At 41.2% G+C, this 16,291-nt stretch overlaps 1 protein-coding gene across 2 annotated transcripts in view; it reads left to right on the forward strand.

Moving 5' to 3' along the window:
- The window catches only part of LOC310962806 (DENN domain-containing protein 5B-like), a 107,395-nt gene that overhangs the window by 36,654 nt on the left and 54,450 nt on the right, over positions 1–16,291 (forward strand). The window contains exons 2-3 of one of the 2 annotated variants that reach the window (XM_083935382.1): positions 5,891–5,950; positions 14,317–14,426. In XM_083935382.1, the coding sequence (XP_083791508.1) occupies positions 5,891–5,950; positions 14,317–14,426 (170 nt within the window). The remainder of the gene's footprint in view (positions 1–5,890; positions 5,951–14,316; positions 14,427–16,291) is intronic. The other variant, XM_083935383.1, reaches the window with a different exon arrangement.

The raw sequence follows: 16,291 nt of genomic DNA on the forward strand, positions 1-16,291 counted from the left end.
ATAATGATAGAGGAAACACTGGTTATACATTGCGGCACTTTCTTTGGTCCTCAGCCATACACACACCAAGTGTTAGGTCAATAGAATTAATGGTTGTTGAGAAAATCAGAGGACAGACGGACAAATAGAGACTCATCCATCTTAGTTACATAAAGCCTTGCCAATTATGTTCTTGTGTTTTAGCTTTAATTCAGAGTTTTACAGTGATTATGTTTGAGATATAGAATCTGAATTAGCAGGTAGGATTGAACCACACAAACAACTTCACAAAAAACAATACAAACAGACAAAACATCATCAACATCAGAGTTGAAGCTACATGGATGAGGTCACAGTCTGGTGGAACAGACTCCATCGTAAAAACAAAACAAGAACAAACATCAGGTTAAATGGAATGGTGAACCCAGAGAGTAAAATCATTGTGGGAATTGAGAGTAATGAGTGTATTATGAATAAATATGAATCTGGCTGAAAACCGTCAATCCTCTACATCAATACAGAGTCCCAGGGGGTTTGGGATCAGCACTGACTCACCATTGTAATTGCCTTTTTTCCTGTATGAGCTGCAGAGGGAAGATCCTGCTCTGATAGCACATTTGTGCTTCTCTGCTTTCTTGCGAAATTGACCTCAGTGCTATGAAGAAGCCTATTCATTCGAGGCACTCAGTGGTTTGTCTACACCATGTATGATGCTGTTGGAACGTGGCTTTTCTCGGCTACAAGTAACTGCATCTATAGAGTAAAAAACGGAGTCCAAGAATTACTCCAAAACATAAGGCATTATGGGTGTAAGGGGGCAGGTGTAGCCAGAGAGGGAATGTCATAGTTACTGAAGCCTCAGTAACTATAAGTCCACTAACTGGACTGATGCTCATACTTATTTATTAATGGTAACTAGATTTAATCCCTGTGCAGCTATAAGAACATCAGAGCAACACAAGATGCAACTTAGATGTTAGTGACATTCACGCAAAATCAATAATCAACTTAACCATAGTGGGGTTTATGCAGCAGACTAGTGTTGTCACGATACCAAAATTATGACTTCGGTACGATACCTGCCTAAAATATCTCGATACCGATACTGAAACGATACCACGGCAGAAAACTAAAACATCAGCAAAAGTAATGGAATAAAATATTAGATGACAAAATGTCGAACTTAAAATTATTTATTTTTATTCATTACAACACTTAAACTTAAAAAGTCAAAATAAATATAGAGATTTTTGTCAAAGCTGCAGAACTTTATGCTTATGCTTCAATACTACTAATATTATCATCATTATTTCAGGCTGATAGTTAACTTAGCTGCCAATGTGGTTACAAGCATCTCTGTGTCCAAAAAGACAAGTGTCTTGTGTTGTTTATTTGTCTTGTTTGCTCTCACAGATTATTTAATGACCTGATTTTCCATTTAAAGCTCAGTGTTTGTAGTAGAAAAAAATTAACAGCACATTAACTACAATTCTATTCAGCATAAAAATAATTGTAAATCTGGCAATTCATAAAATAAGATAATACTTTATTCGTCCCACAAAAGGGAAATTTGCAATTTGTATTTTAAGTTGATAAAATTCAAACCTTGTATTATCAGCCTGCAAACTACATTAGTGCAGTAAAGTATAACACAAATGACCCAGACCCGGTGGAGGTCTGTGCTCTTACCATACCATTTTCTAATAATGTAAATTACAATATATCTTGTAAATTTTTGACAATAATGTACATGCTATGATTATATTACTAGCACCGGTTGACTTAAATGAGTGTTGTTGTTTATCATACTTGTGAACACCAGCGCATGTTATCGTAAAGTTCATGTCACCAGTGTGAACGTTGTGTTAGCAGACAGAGATATGTGGAACCACATCGGACTGTTAAACAGCTTCTCCCCTGACTGCCTCCTGCAATTCTGATGGGGAAAACAGTTTGCTTGACTTCATCCGGGGGATATTTAACGTTATCTATTGCTAACCTGCAGCTCTTTAAACTCTCGGTGCAAATCGGGGTGTCTGTCCGCGAGATGCTTCGCCAGGTTGGACGTGTTGCCTTCCTTGGTCATCACCGACTTATAGCATCTCTTACATACGGGCCTTGTGGTGTCCGTGGGCTTGCCTTCGCTGTCTGCAATGTAAGCGTCTGCGTCTGCTTTTACAACAAGCCTCGGACGGTCGGCAGGAGCACTCGTGAGACTTTCGGCCATGTCTGTCTCGCTCTGCTCTGTGACTGTCTGTCACCGTAAAGCCACGCCCACTCCGTCTGCAGGCAGCGAGGAAGCAGAGAGAAGCTGCACAGACACGCTGTCGCAGAAAATTCAGAAAGTACCGATACTAATAAAACGTGAAAAAGTATCGTTCTTAACGGCTGGGTACCGCGGTACCTTTCTAGTATCGGTATACCGTGCAACACTACAGCAGACTATCCAGACCAATACCCAATCAGCTTAATACTGCTACTCACTGATCTCCTGCCAATTCTGATCTTTATAATCACAAAACTGCTCCTTTGGCCTTGTGTGCAAGGATCTATGGTTGTGTGTTTGTCTGTGTTTGATAATGAACATGTCCAAAATGTAATTTTTGGAGTGTGAAGTCGAATAAATGAAGGGTTCTATATGAAGGACAGTCATGCATGCATATGTGCACAGAGATTCCACCATCTGTAGTTCGATGATGATGCTGCTGCGGCGCCACCTATTGGCACCAAATTTGCCATGTCCACTCAGACATCATATCTACACATGTCCACCAAATGTGGTTCCAATAGCAGAACGTGTTCTTGATATATGAAATGTTTTCTAATATCAGCCATGCATGCAGCATTTAAGCAAACTTTGAAGACCCGCTGTGGCAAAACCGTATTAGTTCATTTTTTTTCTGCCCTGGTCCAGAGGTCGTCTGTCCCATATTCAGGAGTAACAAAAAATTATTTGAACCGATTTTGGACTTGACTCAAATGGGCATGGCTTTTGTGTCTGGATTTGCGGTTCAAAAGTTACAGACCAAAAGGTAAAGTTTTTTTGTTGTTGCGCCATCATCTGACCAGATTGCAACACTGCACTGCCTCGGTTCCCTTAGCAATACAACTGTTAGATGTAATGTAGAACACGCACACGCACACGCACACACAAACACACACCGATCGTGTGACTGTGATTGATTTTATCTGTGACAGTTCTGGAGATGAATGAGAAATGAGAATGGACAGATAAGAGGGAAGAGCCAGACAGAGGTGCAGTGACAGATGAAGCAGATAATGCCAGCAGAACAGTGTGTGGGTTTCCTGTCACACAGCCGCTGAGCAGTTTCCCTCACCTCTGACTTATCCACAGTTTGCACAGAGTGGCACCTCCATTTCACAGAATGACTGCTGGGACTTTAAGTTCAGTCCCCGGCGCCACAGCAGGCCCTGTGGTGAGAAAAAAACAACGTGTCCTGTGTAGAATGAGGAAACTGTCAACACTTTATGCAGAATCATGCCAGTGGATTAGCATGTTGTGTTGTCCATTAAATCAAAATCATGTTTTGATTGTTTATTTAGTACATTGTGAAAATCAGCGTCTGTTTAAAGGTTGTTCATCACAGCTAAACTCTATCCGGTCTGTTTAAGTGATGGTATCACATGATACACGGTACGTCTGGGCAATAATTCAATATGATCATTTATCATCTTTCAGTGGTATTGTATCTTGATGAAATCATATATCTTGATACACAATTATGGTGTCTAAATTGAAAATAACGAGCACATTAACGCATCCTTCTGAAGTTATCTGAAACACTTGACAGAATACCATTTTAAGAATGCAGTTTTCATACTGCCCAGTAGGGCACCCAGAGATATAAAAAAACAAACGCATATGCTTTACCTTCTGATCCATGCACATTATGTTTTTTCACCAAAGTTGTTAAAGATATTCTCATAAAATTTGCAAAAAGATTATTTCAAATAGATTATTTATTTATTGAATTGCCAGAAAACATGCTACATCGTGATGTGTTTTATTATGGTGATATGAAATGACTTCTATCAGGATAGATTTTGGACATCATTATTTTCAGAGATGTGATGAAGAGTAGGGGTGTTAATCACAAGCTTTATCTTTGAGCAACGACACAATATTTGCTGCTCATCACAAAGTCGTCACAATACATTGTGTGTGTGTGTGTGTGTGTGTGTGTGTGTGTGTGTGTGTGTGTGTGTGTGTGTGTGTGTGTGTGTGTGTGTGTGTGTGTGTGTGTGTGTGTGTGTGTGTGTGTGTGTGTGTGTGTGTGTGTGTGTGTGTGTGTGTGTGTGTGTGTGTGTGTGTGTGTGTGTGTGTGTGTGTGTGTGTGTGTGTGTGTGTGTGTGTGTGTGTGTGTGTGTGTGTGTGTGTGTGTGTGTGTGTGTGTTATTTCTAAGCTCTCCTGGACTTTTAAATTAAGAAAAATCCATAAAGTTGGGATTACAAAATAAAGGCCCACCTTAAAGGTGATATTTGTCCGTATGTTTACTTTATGTTGATGATACTGGATCGTTGATGGTTGAATTGAGACAGTATATATCAATCCAGATGTATCGTTACGACCCTTGTGACCAGTAGTTTACAATAAATGTAAATCCTTGAGGACACTTATCGTAAAGTGCTAAAGCTGCCAATTGCTGCAATTTTAGGCAGAATGTGTGTGTGTGCGCTATAAGGATTAGCTGTATGGAGAAAAAGCCCAGACTGCTGTGTTGTACCTGGCCAGAGCATTTTTTAGGAATTTACAAGCCCCATACGATGATTTGTCACAATAATGACCTTGAAACACAAGTCGTGCATGCGTGCATGCACGTGTATGTTTCTTTCATTGTGCACATTATTGCACCACATGTTTGTATCACTTTTCAAGAACTTTTCTTAAACTAAACTGAGGCACTTTGGATAAAGAAATCTAAGGAGCGGTGTTCTGAGTTTTCCTAGGTGTGTGTAGGAGAGAGAAGATGACGCAGAGATTCTCTCACAGGGATTAGCCTGCTGTCTGATAGATTAGTTTGTTTGTATTCTGGGATAATCTAGACATCAGCAGACCACGCAAGCCTGTTTTCACTCAACATGGTAACAGTGTAAAAGGGACTGTCACCAGCTCTACACAGCACTGCACAGTTGCTCCAGGGATTAATACTCACCCTGTCAGAACAGTTGTATCATGTCTTCTGTGGCTGTGGGGGAGCTTGGTCAAATCTGAGAAAATAATCCTGGCGATGTCATAATGATATCATCAGGGTTGTCTGGGCTCAGAGACTACACATTTCTAACAGAAAGCCTGTGCTACAAACTGGAGGCTCTGAGTTGGGGTATTTTAGTAGAGAGCATCTGGAGATTAAATATGACGTCAGGGGTTTGCCGCTACTGGTTTGTTGCTGTGCAAATGCTGCTTGGTCCAATGAGTTTACCATTCACTAACACTAAGCCACAAGCTACTACTTCACTCACTCGCAGCTGCTTCGTTCAAGGAATACACAACATGCATCTTAACATTATCAGTCTGAGTCTTGCACCTCTGAAATGGCACTTTTTACTTCCTGACCAAATAGTCATGAAAAATGTCACACTCTAATGAGCTTTTGCCTCCTTAATAGATCACTTCCCTCCATAATTGCACTGGTTGTTAGTGGTTCAGTGTCTCATGAAAACAACACTGAAAAGTATAAAGTGCCGTTATAGAATGCTAGAACTCCCTCTCAAGCCCATGTATGTTATGTCTTAAATGCCATGCCATTGATAGTGTATGTGTCATGTTCATGCCCTTCTCATTCTCATGCTTTTATTAATCTGCTTGTCTGTGTGCATTTATTTTGACATTGCGCTCTTTTTTTTCTTTGTTTTTTGCTCCATGTTTTTCTGCATGTGGCTCGTCCATAGCTTTGTACCGATGGCTAGAAGCTGACCGCCAAGGCAGGGATCCAGATACAGCAGCCACAGGTAAAGCACCATCCACTGTTCCCACTCTTCATAACAGAGCTCAACACCTTACACTGTCTGCACCCCGCCTGCTTTTCCTCACTCAGCTGCTCCCTTCCACCTGGTAATGTGACCTAATGAAGCATTTCCACTGCACAGTTATACTATACGCTCTCTTAACCCAAATCAGTTTTTTTTTTGTTTTTCATTGGCTCCAGTACTGAGTCTGCTTATCAGATTGGAATTCTTCACAACACTTTAGTTATATTTCAGACCTGTAATCACCTGTTCTCTCGGAATAGTGTTGTAGAAGTTCACACTTCTCAAGAACTAGTTCAAAGTTCAGTTCACACAGATTCAAATGAACTAGTTCACGTTCATAGTCCATTATTTTGAATTTTAAAGTTCACCATCCCAAAAAATGAACTAGTTCACGTCCATTTCTTCCAGGTTTATATTGAATTAAATAAACCAGTACTGGTTGCTGATGTAGCCGTCGTCATGTCCAGTTTTGACAGGTGTTGTGTCGTAGTCTGCCCCCCCGTGTTGAATGTTTCCCGTCTCATTAGTTATACGTTCAGTGAAAGTGGTCCTTTTGGAGCATCAAATTTAACCTTAACAGAAGGAAGAAGTAAAAGGAGGAGGAGGCTTGTGACCTTGGAGCCTAGCAAATACTTGGATCCAAAATGGAACCAGCTATCCAAACCCAATCCTAAACTGATCTGCGGCCTGAAGGGGCCTTCACATGATGAGCTTTTTGTGCCGCTACCTTGGGCGCTACCGCCTCCTCCATAGGAAATAAATGGAACGGCCGGTGCAAACTGTATTTGCCGCGTATCATGTGTAGGGGCCTTAAAACAGCAAGCAGCTTGTGACACGGAGGATGATATAATGGTATGATGATGATGTAACCAACTGGTACAAACATTTACACCTTTGACACATTATCTTTCTTTACAGTATATAACTTTTCAGAACTAGTTGAATTGTACCTGCTGTCCAGACTTTGATTGTGAGAGACATTTAATTAAATCCCCATTTATTTTCCCGTAGAGACATCACTCCAGTCTAGGTTTTTGTTAGGCTGATGTTGCTTCTATTCTCTCTCAAGCCGTCTATCCACTGGCCTTCCCCACCTCCACGTGGATAACATCCTCTTAGCCTGTCTCTCTCTCATTTCCTTTCTTTGCTGTACAGTATTTGGGTCAACTATCGCTGAGCTTGTTATCCAAATCAGTCCCTCTCTTCCTCCCTGGTCGTAGATGATTATTTTTATCTTTGCTCCTCTCATCCTAACCCTAATCATCATCCTGTCCCCCTGCCTTCAGGTTATTATGTGACTTTTATGTTTGTCCCTGTTTGCAGACTGGAGTCTGCGGAGTTTATAAATGTAGAGGATGGAGGGCTTTAACAAAGCAAGCCTCTTCTCTTCTCCTTTTTCATGCCTAGGCATAGTACGCTTGCTGGCTGCGGTACAGTTAAGAGAGGTGGGCTTGAGCACAGCAGGACTGCACATGCACGAGCACTGAGCATCTGCCTCTTCATATTGCCCTTCCGCCCCATTATTTACGGTTCCTATGCAGTATGAAAAAGTATGGAATTTAATTTGAGTAACTTCTGGGTCTGGATAATAATGGGAAAAGGGAAAAGATTTTGGAAAAATGTTTGTATTGATTCCAGACTTTTATCTCACTTTCTAAAATCAAATATGTTAATGTATACAAATCAAAATAAGTTTACTAACGCAACACAGTCGACCTGTAGATGATAGGGAACTAATCAAGCTGGCTCTAGAATGATGTCGGGTTACCATGGTTACAGTTCGCCATTTATTGACTTTTTTGGCCTTGTGAGCCAGAGTGAGCAGATCCGAGCATACTTTAGTGTTTTTACCCAAAGATGGAGCGTTATTAAGATTTCCACTCTGGAGGGTGGTTTACCTTTTTTGTTCAAAACAAAAGTTGGATTCAAAACCATTTATTTACATAATAAGCATCTAGCAGTTGGTATTCTGGTGTTTAATATTGACTGAAAAATCCTCAGAGAATTCTGGAAAAGTCTGGAATTTTGAGATGGAAAATGTGGAGGAATCCTGATTATTTTTGCTTTGTGCCCCACAATCACCCTCACAGCATCTCAGTGGACAGTATCCACGTTGGTCTGTTTGGATATGTCTACTCATGTTTGCATGTCCCTCTCCAGGCTTGGTTTCATGCCTCTTTGTCCTTATTTTTAATAACTCCAGCAAAAACATAGCAAATACCAGGATGTTCTTTTCTAAACTTAAAGGTAAAATTTGTAGAATCTTTATGAAAAGCTATATTTAAAAAATAATTTTTTTTAAAATAAAATACACCCACAGGGAGTTTTTAGGGGTATGGAATGAAAGTATTGCTTTTCCATTAAAAAAAAATAGATTTAGTCTAAATTAATATTTTAAAATTTTGTACCAGCCAATAGCGTTGGGCGTTGCTGGTTGCCAGGGTTGTCTGCTGTTGCTACAGAAACAAGAATCATTTTGAGGAGAGAGCTAGCTAATGGATTAAACACCACTCAAAGAAAGACTTCAGTTGAAGACCGGCTAACGTTAAACACTGTTGTTAAATTAATCGATTAGTCCACATTAGCTGTTACCCTGTATGAATCATCACTGACATGGAGGAGGCTGATCGCTTTAACACTATGCAACAAACCTGGCAACCCGAATGCTGGAATTATTTTTTGTTGTTTGCGACTACGATCTTGAGACACTAGATGGCGGTGTTCTGCTCATTCTCCATATTCAACCTTTAATATAACCCTCTCTGCAAGTTTTGAAATCAAGCCGGTAATGAAATACAAATAGTGTCATATGGGATGAACACATGAAGGCTGATTGCTAATATAGCAAGTAAAAATGCGGGTTCCAGCACTGGACGATGAAGACAAAATATTCTATCCCGATATAGATAACTTCATATCTTGGATCATGATATAGCATTGCTGGTAATTCCATGAAAAAATTGTCCATATGACATGATCACATGATAAAGCCTATTTTTGTGAATTAAATATTTGTCAAATTAAAAATACTGAGTATTTTCTCATTTTACTGATACATTCATTCATCTTCAACCGCTTGTCCCTGTCGGGGCTGCGGGGGGCTGGAGCCGATCCCAGCTGGCATTGGGCGTGAGGCGGGGTCCACCCTGGACAGGACGCCAGTCTATCACAGGGCACAGACAGAGACAGACAACCATTCACACCTACGGGTGATTTAGGGCGCACTCACACTGTCCTTCCGCACCGCGACCCGGGCTTTAGGGTACTTGTCCCCCCTCCCTCTCCCCCCGCGCCCCAGCCCCGTTTGTACTCATACTGCCTGGGCCTCGGCCAATACTTCTTGCTGTCCATACGTCATCACGCCGTAACACGTCACACGCATTGATCGTGTGTGTGTGGCTCGTGCTCGTGCACGTGCGCACGCTCGTGCTCGTACATGTGCAAACGGCTATGCTAAAGCCCACCTCTTTCAAGCGGGCTGTGGACGGCCCGCTGTCGGCTGTTATGCGCGGAACGGGTGCACTCACACTGCTTAAACGTACTAGGCTTTAGCTGAAAAAAACGGTTTTGGCCCGGTACAGAACGACAGTGTGAGTGCGCCCTTAGAGTCATCAATTAAGCTAACACATTTTTTGTAAAGGTGACCCCGAATAGTCGACTATTTGATGATTCGCTCTGAGAAGCCTGAGTCGACTGCAAATCTCACAAAATGTGGTTATGAAACAAAGGATTATTCCATTCTGGCTCTGGGGGTGCTGAATGTCTAATTTTACATATAGATGCTTATTTTCTCCCAATAAACCATGATAAATAGCCTATTTGACAATAAAAGACAAAAAAACTTAAAGGAATCATGGTTTTCATGTGTTTCCAACACACTGTACTGAATTGCCTGAATGTTCTTTTCTGAGCGTGCCAGCCGATGTTTAATCAGACACTTTATTTGATGAGTTTCGTATTTAAGGTCAATCCCCATATTGGATAAATGAATCAGCGTTAACACATTCATAAACACACTTCAACACAAAATCACCATGATCACAATTATACAAGCTGATCAGTGCAAACTCACTTTAAATCATTGTATTGCACAATGAGCTACATTCTGCATCAGAAAATGTCTTTTAAATAATTGTCCAAAAGGTCCAAATAATGTTCTCGAACAGAAACAGAAAAAAGTTAAATCAAAAATCACTTTTCAGTTTCAAGCACAACCAAATAAAGAAAGAAGTTCAGTTTGTTTTAAGTCTGTTTTAGTTGTTTTTTGTAAGAGTGAATCATAATAAAAAATAATAAAGGATCTTTGATTAGTTTCAGTTTCGCCCCCCCCCCCCCCCCCCCCCGTTAGGAGTGGAGCCTCTTCCCAAACAATTTAACAAACGATCTTTGAACAAGTCAATCTCCAACGCTGTCCGAGTTTTCTGAAATTTTAACAATAATAACAGAAGGCTGTTTAGTTTGTTTACTAAAAGGACAAAGGACAGAGCTGTTCTATAGGATCAGCCTGTGAATGTTCTCATTCGTCCAGGTCATCGTTATCCTCAAAGCAATTTCAGTCAAAAACAACTGGACTGGTTGTTTGTCTAGGAAGACGTTTCACCTCTCATCCAAGAGGCTTCATCAGTTCATGTTAGCATCTGACCAGGCTGGGACTGGTCCAACTAACTGGTGTGGAGATCCAGGTATTTAACCTCTCACAAGGCCGATGATGTCACTGACACCCTTTGTGCTCCAAGTGCCCACGCCCGTCGTTAGAGTGACAGTCGTTGGTGGGCAGTTGGTTTCGACTTCGTTAGTGCTCTATTGAGTCTGAACGACAGTCGTTGGGGTCACCCGGGCCATGTGTGAACAGTTGTCCTTTGAGGTTAGATTGTTGAATCTCCTGGGAAGGGATGAAAGGGCGGCATTGTAAATTGGAGATAAGTGGTGTCTCAGACCCCCTCCTCTGTTTAGCGATGGTTTCTCCACTTTTACATAGATGGCTTCTTTTACTCCTCTTTCAAACCAACTGTCCTCTCTGTCCAAGATTTGGACATTGCTGTCATCAAAGGAGTGGGCTTTCTCCTTGAGGTGTAAGTGGACAGCCGAGTCCAGGCCTGAGGAGTTAGCTCTCCTGTGTTGGGCCATGCGTTTATGCAGTGGTTGTTTTGTTTCTCCAATGTAAAGATCTTTGCATTCCTCGTTGCATTGGACAGCATAAACCAGGTTGCTTTTGTGGTGGTGTGGTGTTCTGTCCTTCGGATGTACTAGTCTCTGTCTGAGTGTGTTACCGGGTTTGAAATACACAGGGATGCAGTGTTTGTTGAAAATCCTCCTGAGTTTCTCCGATACCCCAGCCACATATGGGATGACTATGTTGTTTCTCCTGTTATCTTTTTCTTTCTCAACCACTTTGGTTTTCTTTCTGGAGGCAGCTGCCGTTTTAACAAAGGTCCAGCTGGGGTAGCCACAAGTTGTGAGGGCGCCTCTCAGGTGCTTGCGTTCTTCCCCTTGAGCCTGTGAGCTAGTGGGTACGTTATCAGCTCTATGTTGCAGTGTTCTGATAACGCCAAGCTTGTGTTCCAAAGGGTGGTGAGAGTCGAAAAGTAGATATTGATCCGTGTGAGTGGGTTTTCTGTATACCCCTATGTGGAGGCTCCTGTCATTCTCCATATGGACGTCACAGTCCAAGAAGGGCAAGCTGTTGTCCTTAACTTCCTCTCTGGTGAACTTGATGTTTCTGTCCACTGAGTTGATATGTTCAGTAAAAGTTCTATAGGATCCTTAAATAACTCCTGTTGGGATCTGATGCTATTCAGAAAATACAATTAACTTCACTTTCAAGGGGGGCGGGGCTCACCTTATATAATAGTAGGGGAATCACTGGTGTATCACAATATCACAATATGATCACAATATGATTTCACTGTAAGGGGCAATGAATGATCATATCGAATTATCACCATGGCCTGGTTGTAGCTTGTCACCGTCACCGAGAAATGATAGCAAGCATTTTCCTTATTTTTGGACATTTTGGACCCCTACTAATATTTGAAAAATTTCTGTAATTGTAGTGAGTCATTTGTTATTGATGTGGATTAAACGTTTTGTGCGATCAGTCTGCACTTCCTCCTTAATGCTGCACTCGTCTTCAGTAACCTACTGACCTTGCTCTAATCAAATAACAGCCCAAACTATCTCAAGTCAATAAATACACTGGCACTCCCAGTTACAGAGCCTATTCACTTATCTGAAATCTATGTTTGTTTGTCTCCACCTTGAAGTAGGGCTCTCGGAGATCTGGTCACTGAAAGGAAATGAAATGGTGTGTGGATTTGTGGTGAGATTTATTAGCCCACACAGAGTCATTGCAGAGCTGCAGATTTGACCCCAGTATCGGAGCATCATCAGCACTTTGTTGGAGCATGACTATTTATCCTGTTTAAGTGGCCCTGAGCAAGAATCTTAGTGATCTTTTTAATGGTCCCACTGAGGATGAATACAGTTATTCAATTCAATTGATTCTGAATGGCTTTCACCTTTTGGATCACTAGTCTGGAGTTGATTGTAAAAGCGGATGAGTAAAAGAAGGATTCCCAGCAGGAAAACCAATTAATCATAATATCTGTGATAAGCTTTAAATGATTAGTTTACCCAAACTATATAAAAATTGGTTGGAACTATTTTACTCAAAAAAATAGTCTCTATGAAATCTGTTGAGGAAATGTATGTTTTCGTGTTTCCTGTTAAAGCAAACACACCAGGGAAAATAAAGCAGTTTCCATCCAGGCATAGATGAATAGCACATATTCTTCATCAGAAGTCCTGATGAATATTTAACACTAAATGATATAGAATGTACAATGGATAATATACTGTAGAGTGCTGCAGGAATGATTCCTATAATCTGGGAATGAGTTAGCGTTGTTGCTCTTCTGGTTCTGTCACCTCAAAGTCGATGGGTTTTGTGAATGTGTTTTTGGATAAATGCCTTCAATAAGGTCTGTGGTTAAAACAGGCTTCAGAAATTTAACGTTTTAGGGGGTGACGATGACATTAGAGGTAACTGCTCGTTCAAAACAACAACGGCGGCTCCTAAAGAGGTTAGCTTAGATGCTGCAATAGCATCAGTTTGATGAACACATAAACAATATACAAGGATACTGATATGTCTGTAATGGGCTGATATCTGCGTATTTGGCTAACCGATATATTGGTCTGGCTGTAGTTCCGTATCCAGACATTCTGAAAATAACAAAACATTATTCACTCACTACAACAAGAGAAACAAGCAGCAGTGTTTAGAAACAAGGAGGAGTGTTTGTTACAGATTTGGTAAAATGAAAATATTCAAAAGCAGTTGGACAAATCAAAAACTCTGAGGGTTGATGACGTATAAGCAATGAGCATTCGAGCCGAGGCTCGGATTTTTTCAACTAATGTGAGTGCAAATGGGCCTGGGCCGTGGAGGAAGGGGGCACAATCACCCTATAGCACGGCACGGATCATCTGGGCTAAGTGTGAGTGCACCCTCAGAGTTAAACTATAATGAAGATGATCATTACTTGAAGTTATCTGTTTTTTTTGGACTGAAACACATCTATTAATATTGTTATTGTTATTATTATTTTATTAGAGCTGTGCGTGCGTGTGTGTCTTGATATGGGGGATGGGGAAACATAGAGCAGTCCAGGTGCTGAAAGAGAGGAGTCAATTCAATTTAATTTAATTTATAGTGTCAAATCATAACTAAAGTTATCTCAGGACACTTTACAGAGTAGGTATAGACCACACACTATGACTTATTAATCTCATTCAGTCAGAGTGGCTGTCAGTGACACATACTGTGCATTAGCTCATCCTCCCACTGCTGCTTAAGCCATGCAAGTCTAAGTACACACGGCCGGTACAGTGAAACTGCGAATGGCTCATTAAATTAGTTATGGTTTCTGGTAGATCCAGATTCTACCCAGCTTTAGGCTTTCATGTTCCAACATTGAATTTCTGTTTGACACTCAAACATTCCCCTGATCATTTTCACTAGAAACATTTAACCATAGAACATAAAAAATATATTCAATTCAATTCGATTTTATTTAAAGTGCCAAATCATAACATCAGACACTTTACATATAGAGAGGGTCAAGAGCACACTCTGACTTATTCATGAATAACGGAGACCAAAAAATTCCCTCATGAGCAGCAGCAAGAAGTACTATCTTAATCTTAACATACACAACGTTTAAGCTTCGTGTGACTATAATAAAGATGGTTCATATTGTTAAACCAGCTGGTAGTGATGTTGCCGACCTTTGGTGTTACCGCTGCATCACTGTCTTTGTCTCCATGTCCTCTCGTCTGTCCAGGTGAAAACTTTGAGCAGAGCCCCCTGAAGAGGACATTCAAGTCCAAAGTTCTGGCACGCTACCCTGAGAATGTGGAGTGGAACCCCTTCGACCAGGATGCTGTCAACATGGTAGGTGGATTGTAACATTATATGAGGAAACATAAGTAGATGAGTAACTGCAGTGAGTCCAACAATATCTATAGGACAGGAGGAGAGGGACCATTTAATTGTCTTTTAAGTTACTATCTATCAAAGAGTGAGTTAAAACAATGGTGATTGATCATATGACCAGGGCTTGCATAAAATCATCCCGTGGTCTTTTTCAGCACTTGCACACATCAAATAAACCATCGAGACAGTTTTTTGTGTATAAACTATTAAGGGAGAAATCCCGAAAAGTCGCTAATAGCCGGATGTGGCTAACACTGATTATCTCGGGGCAGTACGGTGAAGGGATTCAAAGTCTTTTTTAACCACTAATCCTGCTCAAAATAACAGCAAACCTCTGCAGCAGCATGAGAAGAGTCCCTACACAGAAAACAAATCACCAACAACGTAGTTAGTGAACCCAGAGTTTATTAAAAGAGTGTTTTAAAGACTTACCTACTGGCCCCTGTACCAGCTCCTCTCATAGTAAAGTCCATTCAAGTGGATTACCAACGTCAATCCCAAAGGAAGGAGCCCATTGATGATTTGTTGGTTTGGTGTTATGTTATGTTATTTTGAGTAGTATTAGTGGTTAAAAAAGCCGTTTTAATGCCTTCACCCTACTGCCCTAAATTAATCAGTGTTAGGCACGTCCTTCTGTTAGCGACTGTTAGGGACCCTCCTGGATTTCTTTGTTAATAGTTGATAATAGTCTCTACAGCTTATTTGATGTATGTAAGTGTCAAAAAAGACTATGGGATGATTTTATGCCGGAATTACACTTTGAATTAACTTTTTTGATCACCAGCCAACATTGCTAGTAGATTTTAAAAGTTACCAGCTAATCAGATTTTCCACGAGCCAAATTTTTTCCTGGGAAAATAAACCAGATTATGTGTGCCACTGAACATATTTAAGCAGCCATGTTTCTTTAAATTGTCTTTATTTGTGTTGACGGAAGATATAACTTAAATGGATCATGTTATAAATGGGTTTTCTCAGGAGGGTGGCTGGAGTCTCCCTTAGAGATAGGGTGAGAAGTTCAGCCATCTGTGAGGAACTCGGAGTAGAGCCGATGCTTCTTTGCGTTCAAAAGAGCCAGTGGACGTGCTTCGAGCATCGACCCTCACTTATAAACAATACGTAGCCAATGGTTGTATGACATATCACAAAATAGTGTTTATGGGAAATGGAAGATTAGCAAGCAGTGTTGCTAGATAAAGCACGTTTCCAAGACAAACACACATAAAGCAGCCCAAATGTTTTGGTGGAAAACAGACCAATCTGACGTTGTATCATTTCTGCATTCTGCTGACTCAGACAGACGCAGTGTTATTTTCTTCATTCATCACCAGCCAAATTGGCTAGTAACTTTACAATGTTCCCTGCTAGAGTTATTTTTTTTATTTTGCGAGCTGGTGCGTGTCAAGTTAAAGCCCTGCATATGACCTACTAATGAAAGCACTTGTTGCCTCTTCGCCGAGTATTCCAATCTGCGTGTCTGTGGATGCATTCCCTCCCTGTATTAAAATAGTTCACCATGTTAGTGACGCTGCTGACAGAAGTTGGTCTGCCTGTGGAGCTCGTCACTCGCCGGGCAGCTCCTGGTGGCCGGGTTTGCCATGGAGCCCGGCCGGGCACAGCCCGAAAAAGTGACGTGGCACCCACCCCATCTCCGTCCTGTGGGCCCACCACCCACAGGAGGAACTGCTGGGGTTGGATGTGCTGCTGCATAGGCGGAAGTGAAGGCTGGCTCTGTGGACGTGGAATGTCACCTCTATGTGGACGTCGAATGTCACCTCTATGTGGGAGAAGGAGCCGAAGCTTGTGCGGGAGGTGGAGCGCTA

The sequence above is a fragment of the Echiichthys vipera genome, assembly GCF_963691815.1.
Source record: "Echiichthys vipera genome assembly, chromosome: 20".
NCBI classification, from domain to species: domain Eukaryota; kingdom Metazoa; phylum Chordata; class Actinopteri; order Perciformes; family Trachinidae; genus Echiichthys; species Echiichthys vipera.